Below are 17,105 nucleotides of genomic sequence, written 5' to 3' on the forward strand. Positions count from 1 at the left end.
GCACCGGCCTGCTAGCTGTCTGAATCGCCGAATCGCTGTCTCCAGCCAGCCTAATCTACTCTACTCACTGGACCCCTATGATCACTCGGCTACGCATGCCTCTCCCTAATGTCAATATGCCTTGTCCATTGCTGTTCTGGTTAGTGATTATTGTCTGACATTATCCTGACATCCAGGATCTCGACAACAGGCGGTGTCAGAGGAAGGCCCTAAAAATGTCAAAGACCCCAGCCACCCCAGTCATAGACTGTTTGCTCTACTACCGCATGGCAAGCGGTACCGGAGTGCCAAGTCTAGGACAAAAAGGCTTCTCAACAGTTTTTACACCCAAGTCATAAGACTCCTGAACAGGTAATCAAATGGCTACCCGGACTATTTGCATTGTGTGCCCCCCCCCAACCCCTCTTTTTACGCTGATGCTACTCTCTGTTTATCATATATGCATAGTCACTAACTATACATTCATGTACATACTACCTCAATTGGGCAGACCAACCAGTGCTCCCGCACATTGGCTAACCGAGCTATCTGCATTGTGTCCCGCCACCCAGCACCCCCTCTTTTACACTACTGCTACTCTTTTCATCATATATGCATAGTCACTTTAACCATATCTACATGTACATACTAACTCAAATCAGCCTGACTAACCGGTGTCTGTATATAGCCTGTTTTTTACTGTTGTTTTATTTCTTTACTTACCTATTGTTCACCTAATACCTTTTTTACACTATTGGTTAGAGCCTGTAAGTAAGCATTTCACTGTAAGGTCTACATCTGTTGGATTCGGCGCATGTGACAAATAAACTTTGATTTGCGATGAACCAGGTGAAAAAGGTTCAGAGCTTGTGGTAGGAATCCGGGGATATGGAGAGAAAATAGGTCCGGTATGCTCTGGTTTGAATCGCATTGTGCAAACTGGCGAGAGATTTCCAAGCTAAAGGTTAGCTGATGACCGCTAGCAGTGGTTAGTTGACTACTAGCTAGTTAACTGGCTAGCTTCTGTTGGGGGATTCCAGTTCCGAAGTAAAGAAAGATACTTTAGAAAAAAAGCAGATCCACACCACATTGGGTGAGGCGGGTTGCAGGTGAGTATTTTGAAGTAGAGGTTTAGAAAAATATATGGTTCATGTCTGGTTCATCCTTGGAAGCAATTTCCAAATGCCTGTAGGTACCACACGTTCATCTGTATAAACAATAGTACGCAAGTATAAACACCATGGGACCACGCAGCCGTCATACCGCTCAGGAAAGAGACACGTTCTGTCTCCTAGAGATGAACATACTTCGGTGCGAAAAGTGCAAATCAATCCCAGAACAACAGCAAAGGACCTTGTGAAGATGCTGGAGGAAACAGGTACAAAATTATATCCACAGTAAAATGAGTCCTATAATCGACATAACCTGAAAGGCCGCTCTGCAAGATAGAAGCCACTGCTCCAAAACCGCCATTAAAAGCCAGACTACGGGTTGCAACTGCGCATGGGGACAAAGATCGTACTTTTTGGAGAAATGTCCTCTGGTCTGATGAAACAAAAATAGAACTGTTTGGCCATAATGACCATCGTTATGTTTGGAGGAAAAAGGGGAGGCTTGCAAGCCGAAGAACACTATCCCAACCGTGAAGCACGGGGGTGGCAGCATCATGTTGTGGGGGTGCTTTGCTGCAGAAGGGACTGGTGCACTTCACAAAATAGATGGCATCATTTTATCTCTCTTTGAAATATTTCCTACAGCTTTGGTCTTGGGAGAGTGGTTAGTGGAATTCGGCGGATTTATCGGTATAGAGATATCCGGAGGTAAAGCGGAGCTACCAAATTAAATAAGGCCTGGCCATTTTTGTTTGTTTTTGCCATAAGGTTTACCACACACACACATTTACTGGTTATGAATTTGGGTTAGTGCCGAGGCATCTTAAAAAGGCACACACACAGAATTTTCTGAAGTTTTTATTTTCTGAGTTTTAATTGAACATGCGAAGTATTCTGATAAAAAAATTTATTGGAGAAACTTACTGTGAACCTGGAAATTGAAATGTATGAAATGTTTTGACTGTTTTTACATAATCTAATAAAGAAAGTAACACTTCTTTGAAGGGTTTGAATGACCTTTCTAGTGTGGTTTAATAACCCTCACTGGAAAGCCAGGAGACATTGGATGATGATTTCAAGGTCATATTAATTATGTGGATGTCGATTAAGGCAGCCCCCCGCACCTCTCTGATTCAAAGGGGTTGGTTTAAATTCAGTTGAAGGCATTCAGATGTACAACCCTTTCCCCACTGAAACTTGATTAGTAACAAAAACTGTAGCCTAAAACAACTGTAGCCTTGACACAATGATGAAAATAATCATGGCCTCTAAACCTTCAAGCTGCATACTGGACCCTATTCCAACTAAACTACTGAAAGAGCTGCTTCCTGTGCTTGGCCCTCCTATGTTGAACATAATAAACGGCTCTCTATCCACCGGATGTGTACCAAACTCACTAAAAGTGGCAGTAATAAAGCCTCTCTTGAAAAAGCCAAACCTTGACCCGGAAAATATAAAAAACTATCGGCCTATATCGAATCTTCCATTCCTCTCAAAAAAAATTGAAAAAGCTGTTGCGCAGCAACTCACTGCCTTCCTGAAGACAAACAATGTATACGAAATGCTTCAGTCTGGTTTTAGACCCCATCATAGCACTGAGACTGCACTTGTGAAGGTGGTAAATTACCTTTTAATGGCGTCAGACCGCGGCTCTGCATCTGTCCTCGTGCTCCTAGACCTTAGTGCTGCTTTTGTTACCGTCGATCACCACATTCTTTTGGAGATTGGAAACCCAAATTGGTCTACCTGGACAAGTTCTGGCCTGGTTTAGATCTTATCTGTCAGATAGATATCAATTTGTCTCTGAATGGTTTGTCCTCTGACAAATCAACTGTAAATTTCAGTGTTCCTCAAGGTTCCGTTTTAGGACCACTATTGTTTTCACTATTTATTTTACCTCTTGGGGATGTCATTGAAAAACATCATGTTAACTTTCACTGCTATGCGGATGACACACAGCTGTACATTTCAATGAAACATGGTGAAGCCCCAAAATTGCCCTTGCTAGAAGCCTGTGTTTCAGACATAAGGAAGTGGATGGCTGCAAACTTTCTACTTTTAAACTCAGACAAAACAGAGATGCTTGTTCTAGGTCGCAAGAAACAAAGAGACCTTCTGTTGAATCTGACAATTAATCTTGATGGTTGTACAGTCGTCTCAAATAAAAGGAGGTCGGCGTTACTCTGGACCCTGATCTCTCTTTTGACGAACATATCAAGACTGTTTCAAGGACAGCTTTTTCCATCTACGTAACATTGCAAAAATCAGAAACTTCCTGTCCAAAAATGATGCATAAAAATGTATCCATGCTTTTGTTACTTCTAGGTTAGACTACTGCAATGCTCTACTTAGTGCTAAATACAGCTGCTAGAATCCTGACTAGAACCCCAAAATTTGATCATATTACTCCAGTGCTAGCCTCCCTACACTGGCTTCCTGTTAAGGCAAGGGCTGAATTCAAGGTTTTACTGCTAACCTACAAAGCATTACATGGGCTTGCTCCTACCTATCTTTCCGATTTGGTCCCGCCGTACATACCTAAACGTACGCTACGGTCACAAGACGCAGGCCTCCTAATTGTCCCTAGAATTTCTAAGCAAACAGCTGGAGGCAGGGCTTTCTCCTATAGCGCTCCATTTTTATGGAATGGTCTGCCTACCCATGTGAGAGACGCAGACTCGGTCTCAACCTTTAAGTCTTTACTGAAGACTCATCTCTTCAGTAGGTCCTATGATTGAGTGTAGTCTGGCCCAGGAGTGTGAAGGTGAACGGAAAGGCTCTGGAGCAACGAATCGCCCTTGCTGTCTCTGCCTGGCCAGTTCCCCTCTCTCCACTGGGATTCTCTGCCTCTAACCCTATTACAGGGGCTGAGTCACTGGCTTACTGGTGCTCTTCCATGCCGTCCCTAGGGGGGTGCGTCACTTGAGTGGGTTGAGTCGCTGACGTGGTCTTCCTGTCTGGGTTGGCGCCCCCCCTTGGGTTGTGCCGTGGCGGAGCTCTTTGTGGGCTATACTCGGCCTTGTCTCAGGATGGTAAGTTGGTGGTTGAAGACATCCCTCTATTGGTGTGGGGGCTGTGCTCTGGCAAAGTGGGTGGGGTTATATCCTGCCTGTTTGGCCCTGTCCGGGGGTATCATCGGATGGGGCCACAGTGTCTCCTGACCCCTCCTGTCTCAGCCTCCAGTATTTATGCTGCATTAGTTTGTGTCGGGGGGCTAGGGTCAGTTTGTTATATCTGGCGTACTTCTCCTGTCTTATCCAGTGTCATGTGTGAATTTAAGTATGCTCTCTCTAATTCTCTCTTTCTCGGGGGACCTGAGCCCTAGGACCATGCCTCAGGACTACCTGGCATGATGACTCCTTACTGTCCTCAGTCCACCTGGCCGTGCTGCTGCTCCAGTTTCAACTGTTCTGCCTGCGGCTATGGAACCCTGACCTGTTCACCGGACGTGCTACCTGTCCCAGACCTGCTGTTTTCAACTCTCTAGAGACAGCAGGAGCGGTAGAGATACCGTAGGTTCACCCTCGACAACTACTGTGATTATTATTATTTGACCATGCTGGTCATTTATGAACATCTTGGCCATGTTCTGTTATAATATCCACCTGGCACAGCCAGAAGAGGACTGGCCACCCCTCATAGCCTGGTTCCTCTAGGTTTCTTCCTAGGTTTTGGCCTTTCTAGGAAGTTTTTCCTAGCCACTGTGCTTATACACCTGCATTGCTTGCCGTTTGGGGTTTTAGGCTGGGTTTCTGTACAGCACTTTGATATATCAGCTGATGTTAGAAGGGCTATATAAATACATTTGATTTGATTTAAAAAGACACCCACCATGAGCACCCACTACATTTTCCCAAGAACAGGCAAACTAAATTAAAACCCACACCAAACGTAAAGAAAGGTAGCAAACCAAAAAGGTGGAGCAAAATCAGATAACAGAAAGGATTGTTTGTCTAGAAATCAAAATAGGGAGTGCCAACTAAAAGGTGTAGACCCTCCACCTCTCTCAAGACAACTGGAGCACTGGGCCAGCATAGGTGAAACCCCTTCCCACTAACGAGATGGCAACCAGCACAAGTGTAACACACACTGACTAACGAGGTGACACTAATCGGTGCTTTGTGTGGATACTGTTTGGATATGAAATAAAATGATGTAATCATGAAATTATAATGAACCTATTTTGTTTCGGGGGGAATTTATGGTATAAGAATAATAATTATATGCAATATGATAATGTGGATTCTTTATATGAAAATATGTTAATCTGTTTTTGCATATCCTGTTAAATGTTTAGCACAAAGGAATCAACGATGGAAATTAAACCTGATGAAAATTTTTAAAATCTAATTGTCTAAACCGGAACCTCAAGTCTCTCTGCCCTATCCTTGTCCTCACCGGTACACCTGCCCCCTGTATCAGCTGCTACCTTTACCCAGCGCATTCTTAAAAGTCAACCTGCCTTAAGTGGTCCTTCGGCTGGATATGGAAAGGGATACAGGTGTTCCCACGGATGGGTAACTCAATTCCTCCACCCTCAATGGGAAACCTCAGCCTGACTGTGCCATAGCTGGGCCCGGCAAAAATTAAACCTCCACTGTCTCACAACCAAGTGCGGCAAGGGCACATCCAGCAGGAGCAAGGCCTAAAGAGGAGCCTGTTTAGAGTTGAAAGAGCCAAAGGGGGAAACAGCCCCTGGTTTATTTGAAAGACAATTTGGATTGTGTATGGGTAAATCTCTCAGAAGAGATTATCCAGACAACCACAGCAGCTCTCTGCAGCAGCCTACCTGGCTCAACATCCAAGCCCTGTTCCTCAGAACATATGGAGAGCCCTAACACAAGAAGGCCTACCATTAAACCAGTCTATTGAAGACACCTCACGGAGGCGGCACATTGGGGGAACAGAGCGATGCTCTGTAAAATCCGAGATCATCCAAATGATCTCATTCAATGACAACAGAGGGCCGCTCAGAGACATGGAATTGCATGGAGGAGAGTCCCATCAGAGGCCCTGAGTGATTCACAAGCTGCCGTAGGAAGTAGAGAATGACCCATATGGATTTTTTTTAGAGCCAATACCGATTGAGGGGGGGGTCAAGGAGGCCGATATTCAATATTAAATTTGAAAAATCTGACAATTTCCCAGAGACAGCCAGTTACACAATAATGCATCAATTGAAAAATCAAAACAATACGTTTGAGTTTGTTTTTACCAATCGAACTACATAACCATGAGAATAATTGTATTTGAATGGTAAATCTCTTGACAAACTGGGTAAATTAAGATGGCATAGGCCTACTCACAATACAGGTGAATATATATTAAATAGGGATTGTGTTGCATGCATTGAGATATTGAGCTTGTTTTGGCTGATCAGTGGAGTCTACGGTGCTATAGGTGACAATTTGTTTCCCTTCCATTTCGGACTTACAGTGCATTCGGAAAGCATTCAGACCTTTTGAATACTTAGCAAAATGTGTAAAGTTACAGCCTTATTCTAAAATGAATTAAATAAATTTTTTCATCATCAATATACACACACAATACCATAGTAACAAAGTTATAATATACATTTATTAAAAATAAAATGAAAATACCTTATTTCCATAAGTAGTCAGACCCTTTGCTATGAGACTCAAAATTGAGCTCAGGTGCATCCTGTTTCCATTGATCATCCTTGAGATGTTTCTACAACTTGACTGGAGTCTACCTGTGGTAAATTCAATTGACTGGACATGATTTGGAAAGCACACACCTGTCTATATAAAAAGGTCCCACAGTCAACTGCGCATGTGAGAGCAAAAACCAAACCATGAGGTCAAAGGAATTGCCCATAGAGCTCCAAGACAGGATTATGTCGAGGCACAGATCTGCAACATTGAAGGTCTGCAGCATTGAAGATACCCAAGAAAACAATGGCATCCATCATTCTTAAATGGAAAAAGTATGGAACAACTAAAAGACTCTTCATTGAGCTGGCCGCCCGGCCAAACTGAGCAATCGGGGAGAAGGGTGAAGAGGCGACTCCGGGATGCTGGCCTTCTAGGCAGAGTTGCAAAGGAAAAGACATCTCAAACTGGCCAATAAAAAGAAAAGAGTAAGATGGGCAAAAGAACAGACACTGGACAGAGGAACTCTGCCTAGAAGGCCAGCATCCCGGAGTCGCCTCTTCACCGTTGACGTTGAGACGGGTGTTTTGCGGGTACTATTTAATGAAGCTGCCAGTTGAAGACTTGTGAGGCGTCTGTTTCTCAAACTAGACACTAATGTACTTGTCCTCTTGCTCAGTTGTGCACCGAGGCCACTTTCTATTCTGGTTAGGGCCAGTTTGCGCTGTTCTGTGAAGGGAGTAGTACACAGAGTTGTACGAGATCTTCAGTTTCTTGGCAATTTCTGGCATGGAATAGCCTTCATTTCTCAGAACATGATTAGACTGACGAGTTGCAGAAGAAAGTTCTTTGTTTCTGGCCATTTTGAGCCTGTAATCGAACCCACAAATGCTGATGCCCCAGATACTCAACTAGTCTAAAGGAGGCCAGTTTTATTGTTTCTTTAATCAAAACAACAGTTTTCAGCTGTGCTAACATAATTGCAAAAGGGTTTACTAATGATCAATTAGCCTTTTCAAATTATAAACTTGGATTAGCTAACAACGTGCCATTGGAACACAGGAGTGATGGTTGCTGATAATGGGCCTCTGTAGATATTCCACACAAAAAATCTGCAGTTTACAGCTACAATAGTCATTTACAACATTAACAATGTTTCTGATCAATTTGATGTTATTTTAAAAATGGACCAAAATGTTTTGCTTTTCTTTCAAAAACAATGACATTTCTAAGTGACCCCAAACTTTTGAACGGTAGTGTGTGTGTGTGTGTATATATATTTTTTTATTATTAAATTAATTTTAATTTGGGACAGTTCATGTTCAGTTTGGGACGGTTTAAATTGCATTTTGTGAAAATTCTGGGACTGTGATGGGAAAAGTTAAGTCTCGAGCCATGATCGTAACCAATGTAATGAAATACAAATTACATTTCTGAAATATGTAGGTGAACTTATGAGACTCGGTCAAGTCATCTGATGTAACCTACAAAAAAACAAGCAGCCCAGGACATAGGCTAGTACAGGTCAGAGGACACCCAAAGGACTCTCTGAACATTTCTAAGAATCTGAAGGGGTCCATTAGTCATCGTCAGGAGAACAGTCGTCCACTTGGTTAGTGGGCCGAGAACGATAACAAGGTCTTGACAATTTCTCTTCGGTCTTGAGACTTCCCTTTGAAATGAAGCACAGAGATACTTCACATACTGTAACCACTATGAAAAGAAGGTGTGTAAGGAAGAGTGAGAGAAAGCAAGAGAGCGATAGAATGCAAGAGGGAGACAGCAAGAGAGAGATGCCTGGCCAACAGGCACAGTTGTTTGTACATAGTCAACATTCTGGGAACCGCCTGTGACACACTATGGGGCTGATTCAATTCCAAATGTAAACTGGGTTAGTATGGACTCAAACAAGAACATTGTTGTTTTGCCTTGGGAGTTGTTTTTCTTAGAGGGACCCTTGTCAGTGGAAGCTGAAATACACACTTGTAGCTAAAACTTAACAGTGTCAGACATTTTTACTGTGGAATATTAAGGTTATTAATATGGCAAACGGCCATTCAAAATGAAAATGTTGAACTTATCTTGAACTTGGAAAGAGATACAGTTAAGCTACTGTAAACACCATTTTAGGACTATTTCCCAGATCCAAAGCAGGTCTACTATTAGGTCTTCATATTTTACACAGAGGTCAGGGGTCGTTCCATGAGGATGGAATTGAACATTTTGAATGGGCCATTTGCTGTATCAATAACCTTAAAATTCCACAGTAAAAATGTCTGATGCCGTTATAATAAGTTAGATACAAGTGTGTAGTTGCTAAGTGAAAAGGTTACCTTGTCTGCTTAGTGCAGTAACAGTACACACACTATTTAAAAAGCACATTCTAAAATAGTAATCAACATTACTCTAGGAAACACACCGTTTGAGGTCATTTTGTAAAACAGGGTTAGTGATACAGTTTCAGAGGCATTTTTTTAAACTTTATTTTATTTTAATTGTAGTTATTTTCAGTGTTGTTTTTTTTTTAGAAGATAACATATCTACAGTTGTTTGTCATGAACATGGACTGTCAAGTCATTTCCTACAAAGTTAATCAGATAAAGCATGAAAATTAAATGTATTTTTGTTATATTTTAATGTTAAAAATAGGGCTACAGCATGTTTAGAAAATATATATTTTTTTTTTGGGGCTGCATCTTTAAGTACACTAATATCATAGGCTAATTTATTTGGGGCTAATTCACCACCTACGTAAGTGGAAACGAAAAAACATATTAGCTAGATCAAACTAAATATAATACCCACTGCTAGTAGCTTGTATTGATCTAAGATATGTTTAATGTCCCACATTTTTTTGCAGTTGTAGCCTAGCGCCCAACGCAATGGCCACTGCGTATTTCGCACGCACTGCATATCAAAGCCATATCAAATATCTTAGTTGTAAAATAGTTGCTATTGAGCCCAAAATTGAGAGCTGAGAAATAACAAATACAGTGCATTTGGAATGTATTCAGACCCCTTGACTTTTTCCAGATTTTGTTACGTTACAGACTTATTCTGAAATTGATTAAATCGTTTCCCCCCCTCAATCTACACACAATACTCCATAATGACAAAGCAAAAACTGTTTGAGCTCAGGTGCATCCTAGTTCCATTAACCATCCTTGAGATTTTTCTATAACTTGTCCACCTGTGGTAAATTCAATTAATTGGACATGATTTGGAAAGGCACACACGGCTATATAAGGTCCCACAGTTGACAGTGCATGTCAGTGCAAAAACCAAGCCATGAGGTCGAAAGAAATTGTACGTAGAGCTCCGAGACAGGATTGTGTCGAGGCACAGATCTGGGGAAGGGTACCAAAAAATGTCTGCAGCATTGAAGGTCCCAAAGAACACAGTTGCCGCCATCATTCTTAAATGGAAGAAGTTTGTAACCACCAAGACCCTTCCTAGAGCTGGCTACCCGGCCAAACTGAGAAATCAGGGGAGAAGGGCCTTGGTCAGGGAGGTGACCTAGAACCTGATGGTCACTCTGACTGAGCTCCAGAGTTCATCTGTGGAGATGTGAGAACCTTCCAGAAGGACAACCATCTCTGCAGCACTCAACCAATCAGGCCTTTATGGTAGTGGCCAGACGGAAGCCAGTCCTCAGTAAAAGGCACGACAGCCCGCTTGGAGCTTGCCAAAAGGCACCTAAAGGACTCTGACCACGAGAAACAAGATTCTCTGGTCTGATGAAAGCAAGATTGAACTCTTTGGCCTGAATGAACAAGAGCAAAGTACAGAGAGATCCTTGATGAAAACCTGCTCCAGAGCGCTCAGGACCTCAGACTGGGGGCAAAGGTTCACCTTCGAACAGGACAACGACCGTAAGTACACATCCAAGACAACACAGGAGTGGCTTAGGGACAAGTCTCTGAATGTCCTTGAGTGGCCCAGCCAGAGCCTGGACTTGAACCCGATCGAACATCTCTGGAGACTTAAATAGCTGTACAGCGACGCTCCCCATCCAACTAGACCGAGCTTGAGAGGATCTGCGGAGAAGAATGAGAGAAACTCCCCAAATAAATGTGTGCCAAGCTTGTGGCGTCATACCGAAGACTTGAGACTAATCCCAAGTCAACAAAGTACTTAGTAAAAGGTCTGAATATTTCTGTAAATGTAATGTCAGTTTTTTATAAATTAGCAAAAATGTATAAAAACCTGTTTTTACTTTGTCATTATGGGGTATTGTGTGTAGATTGAGAGAAAAAAAATGTTTAATCAATTTTAGAATAAGGGCTCGGAATACTTTCCGAATGCAACGTATATACAGTACCACAAGAGATTCTTTATTTTTACCATTTTAGAATAATAGTGAAAACATCAAAACGATGAAATAACACATATGGAATCATGTAGTAACCAACAACAAAAAAATAGTTAATCTAAATATATTTTAGATTTTTCAAAATAGCCACCCTTTGCCTTGATAACAGCTTTGCACACTCTTGGCATCAGTGTATTAGTGTTTTTGTTACTTTTTCTGTGGACCCCAGGAAGAGTAGCTGCTGCTTCTGCAAAAGTTCATGGAGATCCAAATAAACAAATATAGGCTAGCCTACCAGCATACACACTCCAAGGTTAACCAAACTTCAGCACAGGAACATTCTACACACGTGTTTTGGTGTGCATCTATAGGAACCCTCTGGAGATCCCACCAAGAGTCTATAAACAGTTAGAGTAAAAGCCAGCAAGAGTCAGCCTGAACAATGAGAGATTAAGGACAGAAAAAAGCCCAACATCAACCACCCCAGGTCAGAACCGATCGAGGCAGTTGACAGAGGCGAGGCCTGGTGACTCAATCGAGCCATGTCATGTCATAGCTAACTGGGCCCCAGATCCATTGGCTATCATCGCCACCTGTCCCCTCTGTCTTTCCACTCCACCTCCAACACAGCCTGTCCTGGGCTGTGTCCCAAATGGCACCCTGTAGGGCTCTGGTCAAAAGTAGTGCTGGTTACACAGGGCTCCCCTGATGTCATGGCCGACATACGAGAACGATTAGGAAATGGGCACGGCTGTTCCCCGATGACATCACACTGGCAACAACTCGATCTGTCCACCACCATTCCCCCTTCTCTCCCTTATCATGCCAACAACTCTGTGATGCTGGCCTGGAACAAAGTCTCTCGGTAAACAATGATTCGTTTCAGGAAAATAGCATCGGGACAATACAATCAGACCTCATTTCACACACACCCCGCTATACTATAGACAATTGAAAAGTGGGTATTGGTGAGGTGGCATGCTAGGACGAGAGCCAGGAGATATTCTACACCATATAGAGAACAAAACACAGGGCTACATGCTAGGAGAGTATTCACTTCAGTTAAAGTGTCAGCTGCAAAACAATTACTTTTAGTGTCATTTATTTGAGAGCCCTCAACTCAAAAAGGAGACGTGGTAAATAAGGGGTACTGATTGTCTATAACGAAGTGGGTTATTATCCAGTATTTGTGGGTGGAGGCATCATGCCTACAAGAGCATGTGCCCCCTCAGATTTGTCCTGTAAAAAATGTTTGTTGTTTCTCTGTATACTACTAGCAACTTTATCAAGTTGGCTTTAGCTATCCCAGATAGGTTCCCAACCTCCCAACCTCATAGCTAGCTACCAAGAAGCCATTTCAGGCTATCAATAAAGTTAGAGTAGCTAGCTTGTCTAGCCATAGGTGGGACGTCCATAAGGCTAAGCTTACCCTAATGTAAACTGAAATAAATTGCCAAAATTATTTAGCCTACTCCTGTCATCATTCAAAATAGGCTACTACACCAGAAAGTATGATTTAGACACAGAGGATCATAAGCTTCTTTAAAAATATATTGTTTTAAATCGCATTGTCTACAGTCGGAAGGGCACGCAATTTCAGCAGCACGAGCGGCAAAAACCAAATAGATTATTACCGAGTTGCGACTGTCAGTGAAAAGTAGAGGCCCAGCCAGGCATATCGCAATATTTCTAAACACAATCGCGGGAAAACGTAGTTTGGAAAACAAATGGCTATTGCTGTAAAAAGAAAGAAATTCTCAACTTAATTGAGCTAACAGTATAGCCTATATTATTGGCACCTGTGGAGAGTATCGATCATATTCCCGGTGAGTGCGTATATTCACTCTATCATTGGTGGGTCAGTGCCACTTGAAAGTTTGTTTTTGGACAATAATTTCCTCCTCCAGGTTAGATGGATGTCAAATTGTATTTGTCTCCCCTTCTCGTAGGACTATGAGATGGATCAGACAATGCCATTTTTATTAATCTGTTTGTCAGTGTCAGCAAAGTAGGCTACCCTGTCATTTTTGTCATATTATAAAATATTCTGCTAATGTCTCCACCATCCAGTCATATAAAGTGTAGTAGATTTGCATGAAATATGTTTATTAAAAAAAAAGAGATTGAGTTATGTTAATAGCCCAAATTAGGACTATGCAATCTACTCATGACATTAGGAACAGTATGCCATCTTACATAAAAGTCTGCAAATGCGATAACGCACAGAATGCTTTATTATAATGGTCCATTATTATGGTGAAAATTATCTTCCCCAAACTTAAAACAACTCACTCGCCACCTGTGTCTCTAACTATCTTAGCTGGCAAGGTTGGTAGACTTTAGAAAACCAAGCAATAACTAATTGTGAAGAATAAAACTCACATAAGACTACCATTTAAATCTTTTACCCAGATTTTTGCAGAGATGGATATTTAGTTTCTTTAAAAATAGAACCACTAGTCAAGTAGGATACAGAGAGCTCAAGAGGTATGCTTAGATATGCAGAACAATGGACATTTTTATATTAGAATTAAGCATAATGATTATATGTTTCAGGTCTTTAAGAAATTCAATTCTCGAACAGGGTCATATATCCATAGTACGTGAGCTATCCTCTCGTATCCTCACGTATTTTGTTTGTGGGCACTAATGAAAAACACCAAAACTCCATGACATTTCACTCTGACGCAATGCTCCTCCCTGCCAGCCGCACTCACGCCTGCCAAACTCCAAATTTACTCTCTGAACACAACTGCAAAACATGTTTTACATACAACTAAACAATTCCAGGAATAGCATACCTCACACCAGCCTTGGCAAGGGGAGGTGTTCACTACACAATGTCGAGTGAGTATGACTGCATTGCTGCAGAATGTGATGTAAAACATGATGGCAGTCTTCCAGATACTCACCTAATCCCTCAGTGTTAATCAGTTTTCTAAAAGTTGTTTTTTTCCATCTTAACATGATGCCTATTGACACCTGTTGAGTGTGAATGCATAAACACCTTGTGTGTACACTAAAGAATACAATAAGGTTGAACATTGAGATAGGGAGTGGCCACTGGCATTTTAAATGAAATTGAAACATTCATCTTTCTTACCCATCCTCATCCCCATCCATGGGAATGGCTATCCCGAACAGACTGTTGACGGTGGGATTGGCCAGCTGCAGGCTCTCTGGGATGAAAGGCCTCATGAAATCTTTTCCCAGGGTGGCGTTGGGCTGAGGAAGGTTGTCCGACCTCCTGCGGCTGTCATCCTCTTGGCTGGTTGCGGGAAGGCCCTGCCCAGCAGATCCAGCCGTGACCCCACTGCAAACTACCTGGGCGAGTCCTCCTGGGCCTGGGGGGGTGTTGGTGGCGCTGGGCACTGTGGCAGGCACGTTCTGGACAATGGAGGCTGTGGAAGGTACGAGGACACTGCCCACTCCACCTGAAGGCAGGGGCTGACTCACAGGGTGCTGTATGGCACCCCCGGGCAGGCGAGGGGCCATCGGTGATGGACCGCTGTGCAGAGACCCAGTCAGCTCCCCGGCCTGAGCAAACAACCCCTGCACCTGAGCACTGGGGCCGTCTGGGGTGATGACAGGCGAGGGGCCCTGGCTCGCAGGAGGCCCCACAGAGAGGGAGGCCATAGGGAGGGTTTGAGTGCTGGAGCTCTGAGGCTGGTGAGGGTCCAGCTGACTGGGGAGCGTTCCAGAGGGATGAGCAGAATAGGCAAACTGCTGGGCCTGCGTGGCAAGAGGCATAAGAGGATATTTTTTCAGCATGCCACCTTGGGGCACCCCGTTGAGGCCAGTAGGGTGAAGTGTTTGGGGGACAGAGGGCTGAACGTTGACCTGGGCCTGGGATACAACTGCTGAGTAACCCATGGGCTGGAAGGCACTCCCCCCGTTCCCTATTTCGGGCGCTAGGCAGTAGCCTTGCTGCTGAGGCTCCGGAGGATGGCCATGGTGGATAGTGGAGTAGCCACTATCACCTGTGGACTCTTGAGCCTGTGTGGACAGGGTACTAGAAGCAACCACATAGTCTCCTGTGGCCCCAAGCCCAGTGTCCCGGTCTGCATTGTGGTCAAGGGTGACAGTGTGTTTTATGCTATCCACAGTCCTGCTCATGCCAGAGCCCTCAGAATCTCTCTCATAGAACTCTGTACATGTCCATCTGCCCCGTCTGAAGGGCTCCCCTGTACCATGGTCAAGTTTAATGACCCTGAAACGTGAACTATAGCTTACAGTGGTTGTAGTGCTAGGCGCAGTTGGGGGCGTTTGAGACACACTTGTTGGGGAGACATTCGCAGCAGGGACAGCATTGACTGTTGTCGGCTGCTGAGTGGCCAAGGTTGGAATGGAGGGCTTACTCGCGGCTGGTACAGGCACACTACCCCCTAAAAGGTTTTGATTGACATGACTTCTGCCTGTACTTCTAAAAGCGTGCCCCCCGTTAAAATGACCTGTTGCAGCCTCTTGCTCTTGAGGTAAATGTAACGCCATGACAGCAGCCTCCAGTTCCACTACGTTGTTTAAGGTTTCCTCGGATGAACTTCTGTCACATACCCCAGTGTCAATATCGGCCCGGGACAAGTCGAATATTTCTGATGACACATCCTCGGTTCTGGATTCGTCAGGGTCGTCCAGACTCTCGGTGTCATCCGTGATGCTACTGGCCGCCACCTGAGCCTGTGTCACACTTGTGATTTGAAAACAGCTCTTCTTCTTTGCTGGCATTTTTGACATGTTTATTTTGTTAGTCACTCCAGCTCTCTATTTCCAGATTAAAGTGTTAAGTATGAGCTCAATTAGTTAGTCTTCTAACTTATCTAAAGAACGCACAGTTTATAACGAGAGAAGTATGCGCCATCTTCCTTGCTCCCCTCTCCTGTTGCAGAGTGTGTCTGAGTGTAAAAACGAACAAGCACACTTCCTCTGAACTCGGACAAGGTAACTAGCTAGCTAGTCTCCGTCAGCACGAAATGTGACAAGTCTCCCGATACCACCGTCTCCTCTCCTCCGGTTCTTCCAGACCTGGCCTCCCGTGTGAGGTATTTTTACGGCCCCGGATTTGCCAGCAGGCCGCTGTCGCAGTTACTGCTCACCGGCTTCTGCCGATACTTCAGTCTGACTGGCGGGCCCCGTTTTTCACCACTCTCCCTTTTAGCTAGCTAGCCAGCTAATGTAGCTAAAAGCGAACTAGCCAAATAGCTATCGTTAGTTCTCTCCCTACACAGGAACCGGCCTGCACGACATCATATAAACAAGTCCATATCCTTCTTCAACTCGTCACATGGAATCTATATCCTCCTACGGTAGACATAAATTCCTGAATTGAAGAAAGTTCAGCTTCCCCGTCCTCGGGTTCTCTCACTCTTTAGAACTCCTACTGTGACTGAAATTCACTTACTAGCAGGCTAGCTCAAGTATGGCTCTGCTCATTCTCCACCACTCGACAAGATGGCAAAAAAAAACGCACAGCACTCTGGGAGAGTTGCGCATTGGCGTCCTGTCTATGATTGGCGTACATAAATTATTGGAGAAGTGAATAATTCGGAGGGGATACGGTGATTTACTATTATTCTGAAACAATAAGGTATCTAAAACACATTTAATATCCCCAGACACTTGTGTCTTGAGAAAAATGGAATTGTCCAAGGTAGGCTCGTGAAATTTCTGCCGACATAGACATCTACAGTGGGGAGAACAAGTATTTGATACACTGCCGATTTTGCAGGTTTTCCTACTTACAAAGCATGTAGAGGTCTGTCATTTTTATCATAGGTACACTTCAACTGTGAGAGACGGAATCTAAAACAAAAATCCAGAAAATAACATTGTATGATTTTATAATAATTAATTTGCATTTTATTGCATGACATAAGTATTTGATCACCTACCAACCAGTAAGAATTCCGGCTCTCACAGACCTGTTAGTTTTTCTTTAAGAAGCCCTCCTGTTCTCCACTCATTACCTGTGTTAACTGCACCTGTTTGAACTCGTTACCTGTATAAAAGACACCTGTCCACACACTCAATCAAACAGACTCCAACATCTCCGCAATGGCCAAGACCAGAGAGCTGTGTAAGGACATCAGGGAT

The 17,105-nt window shown here is 43.5% G+C and overlaps 1 protein-coding gene across 1 annotated transcript in view; it reads right to left on the reverse strand.

Moving 5' to 3' along the window:
• The window catches only part of LOC139540688 (TSC22 domain family protein 2-like), a 63,985-nt gene extending 47,499 nt beyond the window's left edge, over positions 1–16,486 (reverse strand). Inside the window, exon 1 of the mRNA XM_071344551.1 lies at positions 14,119–16,486. Within this exon, the coding sequence (XP_071200652.1) occupies positions 14,119–15,749 (1,631 nt within the window). The 5' untranslated portion in view covers positions 15,750–16,486. The remainder of the gene's footprint in view (positions 1–14,118) is intronic.
• Between the last annotated feature and the right edge of the window lie 619 nt (positions 16,487–17,105).

The sequence above is a fragment of the Salvelinus alpinus genome, chromosome 16 (genome assembly GCF_045679555.1).
Source record: "Salvelinus alpinus chromosome 16, SLU_Salpinus.1, whole genome shotgun sequence".
NCBI lineage: Eukaryota > Metazoa > Chordata > Actinopteri > Salmoniformes > Salmonidae > Salvelinus > Salvelinus alpinus.